The 19,844-nt window shown below is 39.2% G+C and overlaps 1 protein-coding gene across 5 annotated transcripts in view; it reads right to left on the bottom strand.

Annotated features, from left to right (window-relative positions):
- Positions 1-1,407: 1,407 nt before the first annotated feature.
- Positions 1,408-19,844, bottom strand: part of LOC140187346 (monocarboxylate transporter 4-like) — a 42,690-nt gene continuing 24,253 nt past the window's right edge. For 4 of the 5 annotated variants that reach the window (XM_072242566.1, XM_072242564.1, XM_072242568.1 and 1 more), the window contains 4 exons: positions 13,313-13,550; positions 6,859-7,002; positions 3,914-4,702; positions 1,408-3,188 (listed from right to left, as the gene is read on the bottom strand). In XM_072242566.1, the coding sequence (XP_072098667.1) occupies positions 2,911-3,188; positions 3,914-4,702; positions 6,859-7,002; positions 13,313-13,535 (1,434 nt within the window). In that variant the 5' untranslated portion in view covers positions 13,536-13,550 and the 3' untranslated portion in view covers positions 1,408-2,910. Of the gene's footprint in view, positions 3,189-3,913; positions 4,703-6,858; positions 7,003-13,312; positions 13,551-14,721; positions 14,776-19,844 lie in introns of those variants that run through there. The other variant, XM_072242567.1, reaches the window with a different exon arrangement.

The following is a 19,844-nucleotide window of genomic DNA, read 5'->3' on the forward strand; positions in this document are numbered from 1 at the left end:
TCACATTATACTCTGGCCACAAATGGAACTGATTGAGATGCTATAAAATAAATCCCAAGAACATTTAGCAGAATGGCCAAAAAATTTAAACTCAATATGCAGAAAGTTACTGACAAATTGCACTGAAGACTAAAGCTGCAAAGGAATCTGATGAATTCAGTTAAATGAGTGATTCCACCAGAATGTCAAGGACAATTATCCTTACAACAGATATTCTCTGTAACTCAAGGTATCTGAATGTAGTTAGCTGATCAATTACAAAATGGCATGCTAATAGAAATAAAAATAGGTTATTTTAACGACAGTTTCACGTCTGCTTCTCCTCTGCACCCTCTCCAAAATCATTCATTCATGCATTCACTAGATAGCAACTAAAACTTAATCCAAATCTACATTGTACAGTATTCAGCTATTTCCTTTACAGTCTCGGTGATGGCGCAATTTAAAAGTGTGTTAACAATGTAACATCAATAGTCAAGCATTTTTTTACATGCATATAACATTCCAAGACTTTAACTACCCTGCAAGAGTTACTGAGCCCCGTCATCATCCCAGCAGACTATACAATCTACTTGATTCTGCCTGTTGCTTTAACTGTTAATCTGTCATCTCCTGTTTGCTACTACTTCATTACACGTTTTTAGATAAAGCATGACTGCTCAACTTACTTAAACTATAGACAATTTACACTCAACTTCCTTAAAACTTGAGTATATTAGATCCTTCAGCAAGCACATGGTGTTCATTGTTAGTATTATCAAGACTCTTGGATCTTTTGCAATACTGCAGGTAATATTCTCAGAATTAGTGGTAGCTAGTTTATTCAGTATCTTGCTGTGCTATAGCAGTATTGCAAAAGATCCAAGAGTCTTGATAATACTAACAATGAACACCATGTGCTTGCTCAAACCAGACATATACAAGAACACAAGCTTCTATTTAAATATGGCGGCATTAACTGAAGGATCTAATATACCATCTTCTGTAACAGCCTGTACATTTAAAATTATTCAGCGTTTTAAAATAGCAGCACAAGTCACTGGATAACTTGGGACTTCATTCTACAGAAATGTATTTGAAGGGCTGATTCAACATGGAACAGAGAACTAAGGCCATATGACTGTAATAGGCTGCACTGCTACAATCAAATTTAAATATAGACAAGTGATAATCTGTTTAAGTGCAAGGAATACAATGGACATATAATATAGAGAGGCATCAATTGAGAATAGCCGTGGGCCTTTCTTCAACCCCATCTTAAAACTAATTTAACTTAATTAAATGTCTCTAGTTTTACTGCATTAAGAGTTTATCAATTGAATTTGAACTGATTACATGAATTTCAAGTTAAAATGAATTGAGTTGCTGGACCAGTCATGAAACATCAACAAAAATGAAATACAAATATTTTTACATCAATTCTGTTTATTATACTTTTATGCCAGAATGTGTTTTACTGAACGAAAACAAGTTGTTTAAAAATGTGTTAAAACTTACTGGCAGATTTTCAGTTTCACTAGTGCATTCAATTTAATGAATCAAAGCAACTGTGTTCTAATACCTGTTTGGCAGTTGGAATAATTCCTCATTTACAGTACTTGCTCTTTCAAAATTAAGTCCTGAGAATAACTTTTGGCATTACACCACCAGGGTATCTGTTTTCACACCTCCATGAATGTATTGAAAATGAAATCTTACACTTAAGAACGGCAATAGTAGTTTGGGACTTCCAAATCAGAATTACAGATTCCGCTATCAGTTAAGAATTTTAAGAAATAGAGGCTTTCCAACAACCACTGACAGGCTAGTTTCTCAGTTTTAGATTTTATTCTTGTAATTTAGGAACTTGAAATGCTCGTGGGCATGTATGGATAATGTTGCACAGGATGCTTCAACTAGTGTCAATATGCTCACAACCCATGCTGGTCTGCAATTAAAAAGCAGTCGACTTCTCTGTAAATGTGGCTATGTCCTAAAAGGGGTGTTTAAATGGGTATCTTACATTAAAGCTGGACTAATGCATTGTGCTGCCACAGAGGCAGTTCCAATCACCCAGTTCCAAAAATTAAACTTTGCTTTGTGCTCCCTCTGTCAATTAACCAATGTTCAATATCAACATGGATAGAAATTCTTGTTCCAGGTTTCACAAAGCACATATTTAGTCAGACACTCCTAATCTAGTAAAAAAATGGAAAGTACAGTAGAATTATTGGAAGCTTTAATCATTATCAGTCTCATGTCTCAGTACAGTGTAAATATTAATCTGTATGAATCAGAGCAAGAATATTTTTCAATGGTAGCAAGCCAATATTAACAACAAGGGGCTTTAAAAAGGTTCTAACATTATGCTATTGCCTTGGAAGTTTGCTACATACTAGCAACTTGGCTACTTAGTTGACATTAAAAAACACTAGAAGAATGTGGTTAGTACTCCAGACAATGCCAAGTTTGCATCTAGTTCCTTTCTGCTTTCTCTAAAAATACCTAACTTATGCTGGTCCACAAGTGATTCTGCCACATAAATTGGCTGCTGTTTTCCACAGTAAAGTGGAGGAGTATTGTTGTCATCAATATTGTTAGCATAGTTTAGGTTGTACACCTGTTTCTTTCCCCATTTTTGTGGAAATCAGGTCTATAGGTTTGATATTTTCATCCTCCACACCTCCAAAATGCTCTTAAAGCATCTCTTAACTTATGAAAAATACCGTTACATTTTAAAGATTTCTGAAAGACACACAATGACAAATGCAAGGCAGCAAATTTAAAACAAATGTCACAAAAATATTCTGCACAATTAAATAACACCTACTCAACAATACATGTTTTTGTTACCTACTCAACCCACATTTCTAAATAAATACACAAACTCATTTCATTGACCTCTGTAAACATTGTTTCTTCCATCAAGTTTCATACACTCGTTTCAGGTGTTGGTAAAATTTCACCATTTTCTCCGGTCTCATTTTTTAAGAACTGCTCCACCTCCACAGACTCCACTGCCCCTGGTCGCTGTTCCTGTTGCTTTTCCCCTTCCTCTACGTCTTCCTTTTGCTCAATTTCAGACGATTTCTTTTTCCCACTTATGCATAAAATGTTTCCAATAACCATTATTAGGGCAGAGAGGACCACTTCAGAACCAGCCAAGTAAAAAACGTACTTGTAAGCTTTCGTATAGTCCAACAACTTCCCTATAACAGGTAAATACAAAAGAAAACATCAGTATATCACATGGAAACTAACATTCATGCAAGTAAAGAGCAACATTAAGAAATATTGCTCTGTTAAAGCAGATATTAAGATTGCAATACCAGAAACTCCCAAACTGTGCACTACAATTTACATTTTTTAAAAAATGTACTCCTTCCCTCCCTGCTGCGAAGATTCAAAGTACATTTATTAACAAAGAATGTATAAATTATAATACCTTGAGATTTGTTTGCTTACAGGCAGTCGCGAAGCAAAGAACCCAATTTAAAAAAAAGACCACCCCCCAATATGCACAGAGAAAGAGGGAAAATAACAAATCATGTAAACCAATAGAAGGAAAAACAACACTTTGAACCGGATCTTCTATAATCGGCCAGTGACAAGAAAATCACTTAACCAATCAGAAGGAAGCCTTCAGATCCCATTCCAACTTGCAGGGAAAGGGAATATTGGAAAAACAAGCCTATATTTTTGTCTCAAATTCATTTCTGGTACTTATAAAGTGTGTGTAGATCTGAATGACGAGACAGAGTAGATATCATCACTTCTCCTTATGCCACAGGGACTCCACTCCTGATCTTAATAGGTCTGGTGACTGAAAACTATGTTGTGCCTCTTTTCCATATTTATAGCATTCAAGTTATTTTGTTCATACCCTCCACCGTTGTTCCCTAATTGAATATTATTGGTGAACATACACACTTACCAGCTCCTGGTGGGCCTACCAAGACAGCCATGGCTTCAACCAATAATACCAGGCCAATAGCACTTGAGAACTTTTGGGTTCCAACAACTGCCATCAAGACTTCGAACTGCAGGGCTCCCACCATTCCATAGGACATTCCAAAGAAAATGCAAAAGACAGTCAGTCCAGTATAATCACCAGCAAAAGAGCCACCAAGATCTGTAATCCCATTGAAAATCATAGCAAAGCCAAAAAAATATACACATCGAGGTCGGACGGCCTTCAATCCAGCAATAACACCACAAAGAGGTCGGGCAAAAATATCAACAAAACCCAGGATGCTCAACAAGAAAGCAGCATCAGTATCTGGTACTCCCAAGTCTTTTGCATAGTTTACTACGAAGACAGGAGGAACAAAGAGTCCAAAGACCATGACAGAAGCTGCTATTGTATAGATCACAAAACCTCGATCCTTAAAAACTGAGAAGTCCAGCAGCTTCATTTTCTTCTTCTTTGCTTTCTCCACCTGCGTGTCCTTTCCTCCCTCTAATTTTGCTTGTCCTTTGGTGCTTGCTTTCAGTGGTCTCATCAGGGCTGCACATGCACAGCAGTTCAACAGTAGACCCCCAACAATAAGGAAGCCGCCCCTCCATCCGTAGTGCTTGGATAGGATCTGGCCTAATGGAGAGAGGCCACACAAGAACACAGGACTCCCAGCTGCAGTTAAGCCATTTGCTAATGGTCGCCGCTTGTCAAAGTAGCGGTTTATCATAATAAGTGATGGTTGGAAGTTCAAAGCTAGACCCAGACCTAGGGATAAAACAAAAGAGAGTGCTTCATTCAGTTAAGGGGGATTACTCACAAATTAATTAAAATCAAATTAATTCCAAAAAAAATATATGCTTAAATGCAGATACATTAAACCAGAAATTCAAACCCTAGTTTTATTTGCTGAGTTTCTTTAGTTGGATACTGGCAAGTGAAAAGAAGAGTAGAATTCAGTTGATTATAGAAATATTGTAGGACAATGCAATTGGGAGAAATGTACACAATTCACAACCACTGACATTGAATTGGGGTTTCACTTTAAGAGGCTGGTCTGACGTGATGATGTTATTATGCAAAAGGTTTTTAGCAACCCGCTTTTGTGGTGTAGGTTTTGGAGTTCAAGAAAATGTGTTATGGGTTTTATTAACATAAAACACTTCACTTCGTTTTATTTGCAGATTCCTACATTGGTAACCCTGATACTCTGGGGTGATTCCAGAGTTATTGAAAATGGCGGCCAACACAGTCACTTTGAAACCGTTGGGAGTTATGGGAGAAAAATGGCATCACTTGGTTCGTACAAGCTGAGGCCCAGTTCGCTCTGTAAGAAATCTCCACTGACAGGGGAGGAGGGGGAGGGGGGGAGGAGGGGGAAAGGAGAGAGGGAGGGACAGAGAAAATTAATAATAAATAAATAAATAAATAATGGATGGGGTACGAGGGGGAGGTGGGGCATTAGTGGAAGTTTGAGAAGTCAATGTTCATGCCATCAGGTTGGAGGCTACCCAGGCGGAATATAAAGGTGTTGTTCCCCCATCCTGAGTGTGGCTTCATCTTGACAGTAGAGGAGGCTGTGGATAGACATATCAGAATGGGAATGGGAGAGAGGGAGGGAGGGACAGAGAAAATTAATAATAAATAAATAAATGACGGATGGGGTACGAGGGGGAGGTGGGGCATTAGCAGAAGTTTGAGAAGTCAATGTTCATGCCATCAGGTTGGAGGCTACCCAGGCGGAATATAAAGGTGTTGTTCCCCCATCCTGAGTGTGGCTTCATCTTGACAGTAGAGGAGGCCGTGGATAGACATATCAGAATGGGAATGGGACGTGGAATTAAATGTGTGGCCACTGGGAGATCCTGCTTTCTCTAGCGGACAGAACGTAGGTGCTCAGCGAAACGGTCTCCCAGCCTGTGTTGGGTCTCGCCAATATATAGGCCACATCGGGAGCACCAGACGCAGTATATCACCCCAGCCGACTCACAGGTGAAGTGTCGCCTCACCTGGAAGGACTGTCTGCGGCCCTGAATGGTGGTGAGGGAGGAAGTGTAAGGGCACGTGTAGCACTTGTTCTGCTTGCAAGGGTAAGTGCCAGGAGGGAGATCAGTGGGGGGGGGGGGGGGTGGAACAGATGGACAAGGGAGTCGCTTAGGGAGGGATCCCTGCAGGAGCCTTGGGGGGGGGGGGGAAGAGGGAAAGATGTGCTTAGTGGTGGGATCCCATTGGAGGTGGAGCAAGTTACGGAGAATTATATGTTGGACCCGGAGGCTGGTGGGGTTTCTTTCTCCCTAGGCCTCCCGTCCCATGATCCTCTCATATCCCTTTTGCCAATCAACTTTCCAGCTCTTGGCTCCATCCCTCCCCCTCCTGTCTTCTCCTATCATTTTGGATCTCCCCCTCCCCCCTCAAATCTATCTCTTTCAGTTAGTCCTGATGAAGGGTCTCGGCCAGAAACGTCAACTATACCTGTTCCTATAGATGCTGCCTGGCCTGCTGCGTTCACCAGCAATTTTTATGTGTGTTGCTTGAAATTCCAGCATCTGCAGAATTCCTGTTATCTGCAGATTTTCTCGTGTTTGTGGGAATATATAGTTTGTTATGTGCCTGTGAAGCTGCTGCAAGTTTTCCTATTGTATCTCTGCATACACAACTTGCGCACATGACTAATATGACTGAGTTTTTCCAGCTGAGTTGCTCACTTACCTTCCAATAAGGAAAAAAAATTATTGACATTTATCAAAGTAATGGACAGTATGCCGATCAACATTTCATACCACTGAAGAACTTGCAAAATATCACATTAATACTGTTTCATTCTCTATAGATGCTGCCGATTTCTCACATTCCACATATCAGACTTCCAATATTCATATACTTTGCTTTAAAATAAAGTTGTTTTGGTTTTGACAATTCCTTACCAGTGATAACTCCAACTGTTAAGTAGATTTGAATAATGCTGGTGCACAGTGATCCCAGTATCATACCCGCTGATGCAAAAAAGCCTCCTGCCATCATAACAGGACGACAACCAAAGCGATTTACAAGCACACTGGATAAAGGTCCTAGCAGGGGTTGGGGGGGGGGGGGGGGGGAAACAAAAGAAAGAGTTCGTCAGGCTTGTGCTGAGTTAAAAAAAACTTCCGAACAGTCAAGTTTGTCTCATGTGGAAGTTTTTAAAACCACTGCAAAGCTCATATCAAAAGATAAGCAAGTGATTACTGAGCTACAACTAGTCTCTTGCTCATGAGTGACATTTTGCTCAGTTTCCATCTAATAAGTATTCCATACAATAAGTAATGGACTTATTAACGTAGGGAAATGGCAACGACTGTAACTGTGTCTACCATCACTAAAATTGATTGTACGATAGTGATAGTTTTCAAGTCCATAGATGGAAGAGAAAGAAGGAGGTCTGCAGTTTTGAGAAAGAGATAAAGCAGAGAATGTGAAGAATGATGACTCACAGCACATGGATAAAGGATTACAGCAAAATAAATAGATAATGTGTAAAGCTGTGAATGATTAGAAAATGTAAAAATAAATAAAATTTTAGAATTTCAATGTACTTTTAAATAGACTTGACTAAATCATTTACATAAAATATTGAGCAGGCTTCAGTTGCTGTGTTTGAATGACATGGTGAGGGAGATGGGACAATAACAGTGTTGATAACATGAATAGCACTGGACTGAAAAAAAACACACTAACACTCAATGTTTCAGGAACAGCTTTTTCCCCTTCACCATCAGATTTCTGAATGGACATTGAACATATGAACTCAATTACGCTATTTTTTGTGTGGGGTGTGTGGTGTGGGGGGTGTGTGGATTTCATAATATACACACACACACACACATACACACCCTTACTGTACTTTGTAGTTTTTATTGTGTATTACCATGTATTGCTGCTGCAAAACAAATTTCATGACATGTGCTAGTGATATTAAACCTAATTCTGAAAGAAATAAATGTAACTAGGTGACCATTGAATATCATTTCTTTATTGTTAAAGTGCACTTACATATTTACCTTGATAATGCTAAAATAGCTGCCTGTGCTTGAGAAAATGGTGATGTCATTTTGCATGGGTGGAGTAGAACGAAGAGTTGCCATGTTCTAGAAAGGACGACATTAGAGTGCTTTTCCCATGTTTGGTGAGGAAAGGTGAATAATATTTGACAAAATCCATGTAAATCCATTTATACTTGTTTGTAAATCTAGAATATTAGTAATTTGATGTGCTTTACATGTGGATGCTTTAGATTTTCACAAGTAAAGGTGGGAGGAGAAGATGGCAGCACAATGCAGCGCACGCAGCTCTCCGGTGAAATGATATCGTATTTGTTAAATAGGGGCCGTGGACAATTCTGATTTGATGAAGACAGACCTGAGAAGCAGAGGAACATCTGAGAAATTTCTGAAATGCCTGGTTTCGCTGCCGTTGTTACTGTGCGATCGAGAATCTCCGGAGGGAAGGCCCCAAAATCCCTGGCTTTGCCTGCTGTTGACGACCGAGGCTGAGGTCAAAGCGGTCAGATAGAGATGGTGCTCAGTACTCGGTGTTGGAGGGCTGATCAGAGCTCGAAGTTTTCGGACGACTCAGAGCCAGACTGTGGTTGGGCATGGCAGGGAGCGTTTTCTTCCTTCTCTTGTCTGCGTGAGATGTGGGACTTTCGAGAGTCTTTGAACTTTTTTTTTTTTAAAATAAATACTGTGCCATGGACTGTTCTTCATCAAGTTATGGTATTGTTGCACCGTTGTAACTATATGTTATAATTACGTGGTTTTGTTAGTTTTTCAGTCTTGGTCTGTCCTGTGTTTCTGTGATATCACACCGGAGGAATATTGTATCATTTCTTAATGCATGCATTACTAAATGACAATAAAAGAGGACTGCATGTCCTCAATCTAATCTAATCTAAACTGATCAGCGCTGGATAGCGCGATTGCGAAGTTCCTTAATTGGCCTACTAGGCTAGCTTTTTTAGTAATTCAACTACAAGGCAATATATTGTAAAAGTTTGTCTTTCTTTATTGTTTCATGACCGAATGTGAATGTGTTCACCTCGGTTCACGTAGCATGAGCAAGGAGAACTCATTTCAAGGTCTAGCCTACGTGTGTTTGGAAGTTAAGCATGTGTGTTCCAAAGAAGTATATCTCTTAGTTGAGATGAGATGCATTTATTCATATTTTTGATGTTGTGTACAAGGTTGGATGGGTGGGATTCTCACATTGTTTGTATTGTTTTTTTTTTAAGAATGGCCACTACCAAATTGGTTCCGTATATCTTGTTTTAGTTATTTCCATACTGTATACGTAACAAGGGCGTGGTCTGAAGTTAAACTGGGATTGTAATAGCGGGAACTATTTTAATTTATTTTGTCATTTTTAGTTTGATACCCTCTTTCTGCAATAAAACATCTAAAACAGATAGACGAATTTAAGGCCCACAAAAGTATTTGTTGTCCTGCGTGTGTATTTTTCCCCAGGATACAAAATAAGAATAATTCAGAAAATTTCATATCAAATCAAGTTCATAAAGATAAAGAGCAGAAGGCCAAGGGAAAAATGGACAAGACAAAAAAGTTGCATGTTAAAAGTTGCCAACAGCCAACTGAAATGTACAGGCATCCCATGCCACATTTGAAATTAATACTGTCCAATCTAGCATTTTGATTTGTACAAAAGCTGTTTAAAGACCAGCTCAGACCACCAGTGTTGGACACTTGAATTGTATCACATTTCTGCTATTTGTCTAATGTCCTTGTATCAATTGCATTTAATTAGCAATCAGCACTTTTAATCTTACTGCAAAGCTAAGAAAACATGGTCACATTTCTATTCAAAAGGACTTCTAAACAAATGCACTCACTCCTTTGACCAATTTACTACTTTTTCTTCTCACAGATCATCCCACAATAATACTTCCAGCATGTGCTGCAGAAAGTGCTTGAAATACTATGCAATTTCGATAATGTAATAAAGTATTGCCAAGTATATTACTTGTCTCCCCAGTTTTCAGAAATCACCATTACCTAATACCTGAGTGAGGTTAATATCATTTACCACTCATCAGCCCAAGCCCTCTTCTCATTGCCACCATCAGGGAGAAGGTACAGGAGCCTGAAGACACACACACAACGATTCAGGAACAGCTTCTTCCCCTCTGTCATCAGATTCCTGAAATTCCTGAATGGACATTGAACCTAGGAACCTCCCTATTTTTTCCCCTCTATTTAATTTTTTAAAAATACATATACTTCTTACTATGATTTAGTTTTTATTATTGTGTATTGCAATGTACTTCTGCTGCATAGCATCAAATTTCAAGATATGCCAGTGATATTACACCTAATTCTGATCACCCCGGTTTTGCTATATGGGAGAATACAGCAGAGAACAGCTCCATGTTTACAGAATTACTCACTGCCTTGATGTTAAATCTGTGAATTACATGTAATTACCCAACACAAACAGCAATCTGAAGTTTTAAGGTGATAAAACAACTAAAATAGTTGAACTTCCAAATGATTTGAGACAAATAAATAGATAATCTTCAATGGAGGAAATTGGTTCTGTTGTTCTGAGAAATATTTTGTTCATTCCCAAGTATAAATGTTACATCTACAATTGCTCAGAGTGGTAAATTGAATAAGACCAACTCTAAGACCAACTACAAGTCTGTGTTTAGAACTCACTTATTCACTATTCTGAAATAAAAACAAATCTACTATCAATTTCCATTCTCACATTACAATTCAAATGGAACTATTAGTTTCATGTAGAAACCAAGAGTCAATGGAGCCACTTGACAAGAAAATACTACAAGTGATCACCATTCACACCAGGCCTGAAGATAATGTTGCACTAATGGTCAGACTGCCTACATTAGAACTTGGTGTTAATGAATGTTCCTCTTCCTGCGAGGCCATCAGAAGTAACCTTCATCAATTTTCTCCATCCCTAAACTAGGAAAACCAATTGTAAGCTCTTGTAAATTCAGTACTAACTGGTAAGCAAAGCCAATTCAGAAAGAGTTAAATGAAAATGATGACCTCCTTCCTGGCTTTTTTTTGGAAAAACTTGAATGAACCTAGGAAATTACTAAGCCATACTGCATTATTGTAATGTTTCCCCAAATGTCTTATGGATGGTGTATGCAGTTACTGATAAGTAATGGTACTGTGAAGAAAGAGGAAAAGGCTTGGTACTATTTCCCCACTGTTATCGTCAGTATGATAATCAAAGGTGAACAGCAATTCACTATTTAAAAAAAACAGGAAGACAGCTGCGGGTAAAGTTCACTAAATTTCATTCAGCTGTAACCCATTGTGAACCGAAAGTGTTGAAAAACCTAAAGTTGATCCAATAGTTAATTACAACTAAAAAACAGTTGGTTTAAATAAAAGCTGATGCACACAAATATAGAAAATGCCTTTTCTAATCTCTGTATTCTAAATACTTCCACCTTCCCTCACCTGCTGCAAACAAATTACAACATAAAACTACATCCAAGCATTCTCTGACAGTCATAACATCCAAGAACTTTTGTAAAATAATTAGATGCTAGTTTACTTTAGGATTTTGCATAAAGTAGACTTGCTACTAATTATAAACTGGGTAATGTATATTCATTTACCATATGTTGCTAAGACAGCTGCAGTTTCTGGCTAAGTTGGGGGCAAGAACTAGTATAATGAATTGTACAGCCAAATTGTTTGAACTCAGCCACTGGATGGTGGGTGGTTGTTAAGCACACACAATAGTCCATCGAGGGGAGGTTCAAACGGGTTATTCAGTTCACCAGCACTTACATTATATTAGTGAAGATCCAGTGCCCATCAAACAACAACAGCTGTTGACCAGGCAATTCGGCAGCCCCTCTACATTTCAGAGGCTCAAGATGGTGGTTTGGGAAGCATCAGCAATCAGAGAGTAAACTGCAAAAGGCAGGAATAGTTTTGAAGCCAGTCTGTGGAATTATTATTTAAGAGACTTGTCTCTCGTGCATCCAGAAAGGATTCAAATCCATAATATTAGTGTCAAGATTGATCTACTCCAACATGTGAATAGTTGCTATTTGGCTATAGCATCTTCTTAGCAATTAGTGATCCTGCCCCATTCAATTTTTGCTGCATATTTTGTCCATTAGGATCTGGAAATTGTGCTCAGCAGCAACATTTGCTCCTGTAATAATGTACTACCAGTCAAATACAGGAATATTGACTTATCAATTTGAGGCTCACTTGGAAATCAAGGAAACCATTCAATTGGAGATTTTTTGCCTTACAAATTTGAGCAATCTGTCATTTCATTTTATTGGTATATGCAAGGTACATGGTTGATGAAATTAGTTCCTTTGATGACGCCTTAATTTTTTTGAAAGTCTAGATTTTCTTGCTATGGAACCAATACAAGAATAGAAGTGGCCCTTCACTTGCTTCCAAGTGAGTTCTAAAAGCTTTTACCAACAGCTAAATAAATTAGCAAGAAGCCATTATAGGCATCTGGTCTTGTGCAGCAAGACAAATTGATCAGGAAAATGTGCCCCTTGATCTCAAATGTGTATTTCTACAACTCATTTTTTACATAAATCAAATTTTAAAAATTAATTTATTTTTAGAATTTTCAAAAGCAAGTTTTGTATCCTCATACATCTAAAAATAGCACACAGCCAAAAAATGACCATGAAATGCATTCATTGTTGGTTCTTAATAAGGCTAGGGCCACTTGGATTCAAGTTTACTAACAGACCACAGACACTGGACATCCACAATTAACTGAGAGACTAGTACTCATATAGGCCTTTCTGTCCAACTGGTCAATGCTGACTGCGTTGTCCACTTAGCTAGTCCCAATTTCCTGCATTCAGCCCATTTCCTCCCATGTCCCTCCTCTCCATGGACCTATTCAAGGGCTTTTTATACAATGATGGGATTACAGTATCTCTCTCAACTGCTTTGTGTGGCACCTCACCTCATTCCATATACGCACCACCATCTGGGTGAAAAAGTTTGCCCCTCAGGTCTCTAAAATCTTTCGCCTCTCACACTAAATCTTTGCCCACTAGTTTTGGACTCCCTACCATGGAAAAAAGATAAACATCCACCTTATCTATGCCTCTTAATGTTAAATATATTTATACAGTCACCCCTCATTCTCTAATGTTTTTAGGAACAAAGATCCATCCTGGCCAAACTCTCCCCTATAATTGATACAATTGTATTTCTATGCTATATTGACTGACCTGTTGTACATACTATTTATTACAAGTTACTATAAATTGCAGATTTAGACATAACAAAGATTTTTACTCCTCATGTATGTGAAGGATGCAAGAAATAAAGTCAATTCAATTTAAATGCTTACCTGTTCCATACAACATGGCAAGAACAATGGAAGAGATCCAAGCAGTATCACTGTACCCAACATGGAACTCCTTGATTAATTCCTTGAAGAAAACACTGACTGCTTTTGGAAAGGCATAAGAGAACCCAGTGATGACGAAACATCCAATGAGAATCGCCCAACCCCAGCCTCCATCAGGGGCTTTAACTTCTGGCGCTTTATCATCTGCCACTACCACACCCATGGTTTAGGTCAAGATCTACAAAACAAAAGTTGGTGAAAGCATATGTATTAAAAAAAAAAGCAATAAATGATACAGGATCTATTGGCCAATGCATTCAATTGACAACACTAAAATAGACAAGTTCATGAAAGGATTATTATTCAAGATGCGTAATGCCGGGTAGTTGAAAGTACTCTGGTTATGAACGTATTGCAGCAGGAACACTAGTACTGCTTGGCACTTCTGCACACACACTTACATTTAACCAAATTGAAACCAAAGTGTAGCTCTGGTTTCCTTTTTAAAAAGGAAATATGATACATTCTCCACTTAATTAAAATGCTGAGACTACAGACATCCCACCTCTCCTGGAAGTGTCCCCACATATTGATAGTGGTTCCCTGACGCACGCAAGTTATATACAATATCCCGGAAATCGAGAGTGAGAGCGAGAGAGAGAGAGCGAGATATCCAAAAATAGAAAATACAAAACATACTTCATCCCAGACTACACTAAAGTGTACCCCTGCCTAATAGGGTTCAAAAATAATGAGTGTTGCTCGCTGCACTGCTTGCAACAGTGACTTTTCTATTGTCCATGGTGGGTTAAATGACTGTAAAAGACATGAAGTGAGTTTAACAGGTGTCATTCATTCATTAGCATAGCTAACGTTATTTAAATTAGCTGACTAGCTGCTAAGGAGCTATTCTATTGATGTCCTATGTGATGAGGCCAAACTCCCTGTAGACTCACTTAAAGTTGTAATAGAATAAAAAAATATGACTCCAATATAATAAGTAGATGTTTTAATGTCACATTTTCTACATAAGGCAATATAATAAGGATACACCTTATGCTTTTATTTCTTTTTATGTTCTTTCATAATCAAATATCCTGTATACATACACCTTTGGAGGTCGACCCGGGGTGCGGGGGGGGGGGGTGCGGATATGGGGTTGCAGGGGATGGGGGTGGTGGTGCTACCTCCCTGAAATGAGTTTTTGCAGGGTGGGATGTCTGAGACTAGGACTTCTACAAATTACTGCGTGGAATTTCCATCTGTTCTTGCAGACTCCTGCCTAGAACACAAGTTTGGAAAACTACCTTCTGAGTTTGCTGATCTCCCATCAGTTGAGGAGACAAATCATTCTGCCTCCCTCCAAAAAGACATTCAAATATACACATTTTACATATGTACACACTTGCCTTAATTAATAGAAATGTTCACATTTATTCTGGAAATTGTCTGTTTAGAGAGGAAGCTGTGATCACTTTGTTCTGAGGGTGTAACAATATGATGAAAAACACAAATGTGAACATAAAATGTAATTTTCAAAATGCCAAATGCTCACTTTAAAATGATGTTAGCATTACATTACATATCCTGGTCCAAGTATACTCCTTTTCATAAAGCTGTGATCAATTTAACTCGAATTTAGATTAGATTATGAGGACACACAGTCCTCTTTTATTGTCATTTAGTAATGCATGCTTTAAGAAATGATACAATGTTTCTCCAGAATGATATCACAGAAACACATGACAAACCGACTGAAAAACTGACAAAAACCACATAATTATAACATATAGTTACAACAGTGCAGAGCAATACCGTAATTTGATAAAGAACAGACCATGGGCACAGTAAAAGTCTCAAAGTCTCTCGGAAGTCCCATCGTCTTACGCAGACGGTGAACCTCCAGCGCCGCAAACTTGCTGATGCAGCATCCTGGAAGCATCCAATCACAGTTCGACTCCAAGTCAGTCCGAAAACTCCAAGCCTCCGACCAGCTCTCCGACACCGAGCACCATCTCTGCCGAGCGCTTCGACCCCAGCCCTGGCAACAGGCAATAGGCAAAGCCGAGGATTTGGGGCCGTCCCCTCCGGAGATTCTCGATCGCACAGTAGCAGCAGCAGCAGTGGGCATTTCAGAAGTTTCTCCAGATGTTCCTCCATGCTTCTCACGGCTGTCTCCATCAAATCAGGATTGTGCACGGCCCCTAGTTAACACATATGATATCATTCCGAACAGCCACACGCGTTGCATTGCGTATTTTGCCATTGCATTCAGAGCTGTGTGCAAACAACTCTTCTAAGAGAGTTGATAGTGGATGATCAGCCATGATCACAGTGAATGGCAGTGCTGACTCAAAAGGCCGAATGGCCTACTCCTGCACCTATTGTCTAATTCTGCACTTTAGGACAAATTTCATGTTTATGCATGTTCACTTTCTTCACCGACTGTATGCCAACTGATAGAAATCATATTCTCATCCTGCTAAAGGGTCTCAGCCCGAAACATCGACTGTACTCTCTTCCATAGATGCTGCCTGGCCTGCTGAGTTCATCCAGCATTTTGTGTGGGCTATTGGGATTAACAATTGGGCACATTTTTCTCCAATTTTGGCTCTAGAAATCAACTTCCCTCTTCCAAACAAATATTATTGGTCATCCCAAATTAAAGGATATTCTAGTTTACAAAGGTCTTGCTTTATCTTCAAGACAGACCGCAACTCCGTTTGCTTCAGGAGATTTATTTATTGAGCTCCGGCACGTAATAGGCCCATCAGGCCCTTCAAGCCATGCTGCCTAGCAATCCCGATTTAACCCTAGCCTAACCACAGGAGAGCTTACAATGACTAATTAACCTACCAGCCAGTAGGTCTTTGGACTGTGGAAGGCAGTCAGAGCACCCAGAGGAAAACCATGCGGTCATGGGGAGAACATGCAAACTCTTTACAGACAGCGCAGGAATATTGTATAAAGAACAAACTTATAAAAAGGTCCTCATCTCATTTTTCAGTCTTTGTTTTGATGACTTTAGATAACTATTTTTGTCCAGATAACTAAAGGGCATGACACAGTCAATCATTGGGGGCAGCTTATGCTAATTGTGACCGACAGCTCTTTGAAACAAAACCAGAGTGATCATTTCTTTTTAAAAAAAGTTTAAAATACATCAACAATTTTAATTCAACTGAACTGTTAAAATATGGTGATCAAAAATGGATTAGGTATCTTTTAATTAAGAAAAGTGGTAACAGCTAAGAATTTAGATTTAGTAGTTTAGGACATCAGTAGAATTTCTTCATTTGTCTAGCTTCTAAAAGGAAGGGTTATGTTAGAATGCATGTAGAATGTTATTTCCATTCTAAATTTCCCCCCTATACAAGTGGTATTACTTGCTATTTCTTATATATTATATTATTTGTTAGGAGACCAAGCAATAACAATAAAAGTAGGTTTGTGTCATTAACTTTGAACTCTACAGGAGTAGAATGGCATGTAGCTTTAAATCATTCTCCTCTCAAGAGAGCAAGTCATGGAATCAATGGTGGTTGTGGAGTAGACGCATCTCACCGTATCTTAAGCAGCGAAAATAACACCAGACAAATAGTTCTAATGAAGATAACCACAAAATGGGGGGGTGGGTGTGGTGTGGTGGTGGGGTTGCATTAATTTGTACAGCAATTCAGTTTCCTTAGTGTGTATATGCTTTGTGGAGTGATTTTTGACACTACACTATCCTCTGAAGTGCCAGAGGTGGAATTCTTATGCATAACAGCAAGAGGTCAGATCTATTTTGGGATGTCTCTAGTCCCTACGCACAGTTACTGATAACTTATTTTAAAAAAGTGCAAGCTCTTGTCTGCCAAGAATAAGATCTTACAGCCATTACGAATAATATTTAAATTGAAGTTTGGGTACCTGAAAATCAAGGAATGCAGCGAGTCATCAGCAATGCATTCAAGCACATTACTCACTAAGCCATCACATCAAACCCAATATATACTTAATAAAACAGTGTTCCTGAATTATTTAGAATTAAGGTAACATTCATTATGTCCCCAAGTTGGAAAGTGGAGTCATTGCCAAATTATGAGTGCAGTTACTATGACAAGAGAGAAAGTGCTCAGAAAGCTAAAAGACCTAATGGTACACAAGTCACCCGGATCAGATGAATTGCACCCTAGGGTTCTGAAAGAGGTAGCATTAGAGATTGTGGTGGCATTAGAAATGATCCTTCAAAAATCATTGGACTCTGGCATAGTGCCAGAGGACTAGAAAATTGCAAATGTCACTCCACTCTTTAAGAAAGGAGGAAGACAGCAGAAAGGAAATTATAGACCAGTTATCCTGACCTCAGTCACTGGGAAGATGTTAGAGTCGATTGTTAAGGATGAGGTGATGGAGTACTTGGTAACGGAGGTCAAGACAGGACAAAGTCAGCATGATTTCCTTCAAGGAAAATCCTGCCTGACAAACCTGTTGGAATTCTTTGAGGATATTACAAGTAGGATAGATAAAGGGGATGCAGTGGATGTTGTATATTTAGATTTTCAGGAGGCCTTTAACAAGGTGCCACACATGAGGCTGCTTACCAAGTTAAGAGCCCATGGTATTACAGGAAAGTTACTAACAATGGTTAGAACACTGGCTGATTGGCAAGAGGCAGCGAGTGGGAATAAAAGGATCCTTTTCTGGTTGGATGCCAGTGACTAGTGGTGTTCCGCAGGGGTTGGTGTTGGAACCACTTCTTTTTAAGCAGTATATAAATGACTTAGATGATGGAATGGATGGCTTTGTAGCCAAGTTTGCAGATGATATGAAGATTGGTAGAGGGACAGGTAGTGTTAAGGAAACAGGTAGGATCCAGAAGGACTTAGATAGATTAGGAGAATGGGCAAGAAAGTGGCAAATGAAATACAATGTTGGAAAATGCATCGTCATGCTCTTTGGTAGTAGAAATAAATGTGCGGACTATTTTCTAAACTGAGAGAAAACCCAGGAATATGAGATGCAGAGGGATTTGGGAGTCTTTGTGCAGAACACCCTAAAGGTTAACTTACAGGTTGAGTCAGTGGTGAGGAAGGTAAATGCTACATTAGCATTCATTTCAAGAGGTCTAGAATACAAGAGCAGGGATGTGATGCTGAGGCTTTATAAGGCACTGGTGAGGCCTCACCTTGAGTATTGTGTACAGTTTTGGGTTCCTCATCTTAGATGAGATATACTGGCATTGGAGAGGGTCCAGAGGTTCACAAGGATGATTACAGGAATGAAAGGGTTATCATATGAGGAACGTTGATGGCCCTGGGTCTGTACTCGCTGGAATTCAGAAGGATGAGGGGGGGATCTCATTGAAACCTTCCAGATGTTGAAAGGCCTAGACAGAGTAGATGTGGAAAGGTTGTTTCCCATGGTGGGAGAGTCTAGGACAAGAGGGCATAGCTTCAGGATAGAGGGGCGCCCTTTCAAAACAGAGATGCGGAGAAATTTCTTTCGCCAAAGGGTGGTGAGTTTGAAGAATTTGTTGCCACATGCAGCTGGGGAGGCCAGGTCATTGGAAGAAACTGATTGGTTCTTGATTGAATATGGCATCAAAGTTTACAGGGAGAAGGCTGGGAACTGGGTTTGAGGAGGAGAAAAACAAGGAGCAACCATGATTGAACAACATTCCTGTGACAAAAGAGCTTTAACCAACAAAGCAGAACCCAAACTTCAGTCAATAAATATTCTTTCTCATAAATATGTAGTACATCTTAAGCAATATGCACAAAATGCTGAAGGAACTCGGCAGGTCAGGGAACATCTAATGGAAGGGAGTAAACAGTCGATGTTTTGGGTGAGACATCCTGAAAAAGAGTCTCGGCCCAAACCGTCCACTGTTTACTCTTTTCTATTGATGCTGCCTGACCTGCTGAGTTCCTTCAGCATTTTGTGTGTGTTGCTTTGGACTTACAGCATCCGCAGATTTTCCTGTTAGTGTATGTTAATTCTACATTAATGTAGACTTTTAAAAGAGTAGGTACTATTTTTCAAGTGATATAATGGTATATTTGTGTGCCAAACCTATCACTACAAAGCACCACAGAACAATTTCAAAATGGGTCAGACTTAGAAAGTGCAATCGACATCCTTTGCTTCAATGGTTTGCCACTACCATTGTTCTCAAGGCCGTTTTAGCCCGAGATAGTTCTCCAACCAACAGACACATGCCTGAAGGGGCCCAATGTACAAATGTAAATTCTTGATAGCCTTTAAAATAATGACTTGCAAACCTGTCTTAACAAGAAGGTCCACCAACCCCATTGAAATTTGATACTTGGCTACTTTGGACTCGAAAATGTTGAAGAATGAGCATTATTTCAGAAGCTTTCATCATACTGTGGCCTCAGTTTCAGTGAAGGAAAATATTGGCGATATGCCTCATCTCTGCATCCACATCTTCATTCTCTACTGTTCGATTTTAACAAATGTCCCAATTCATTTCATATTAGATGCTGCCGAAACAGCTATTTCCAATATGCACATCTTTAATTTCAAA

The sequence above is a fragment of the Mobula birostris genome, chromosome 24, assembly GCF_030028105.1.
Source record: "Mobula birostris isolate sMobBir1 chromosome 24, sMobBir1.hap1, whole genome shotgun sequence".
Taxonomy (NCBI): Eukaryota; Metazoa; Chordata; class Chondrichthyes; order Myliobatiformes; family Myliobatidae; genus Mobula; species Mobula birostris.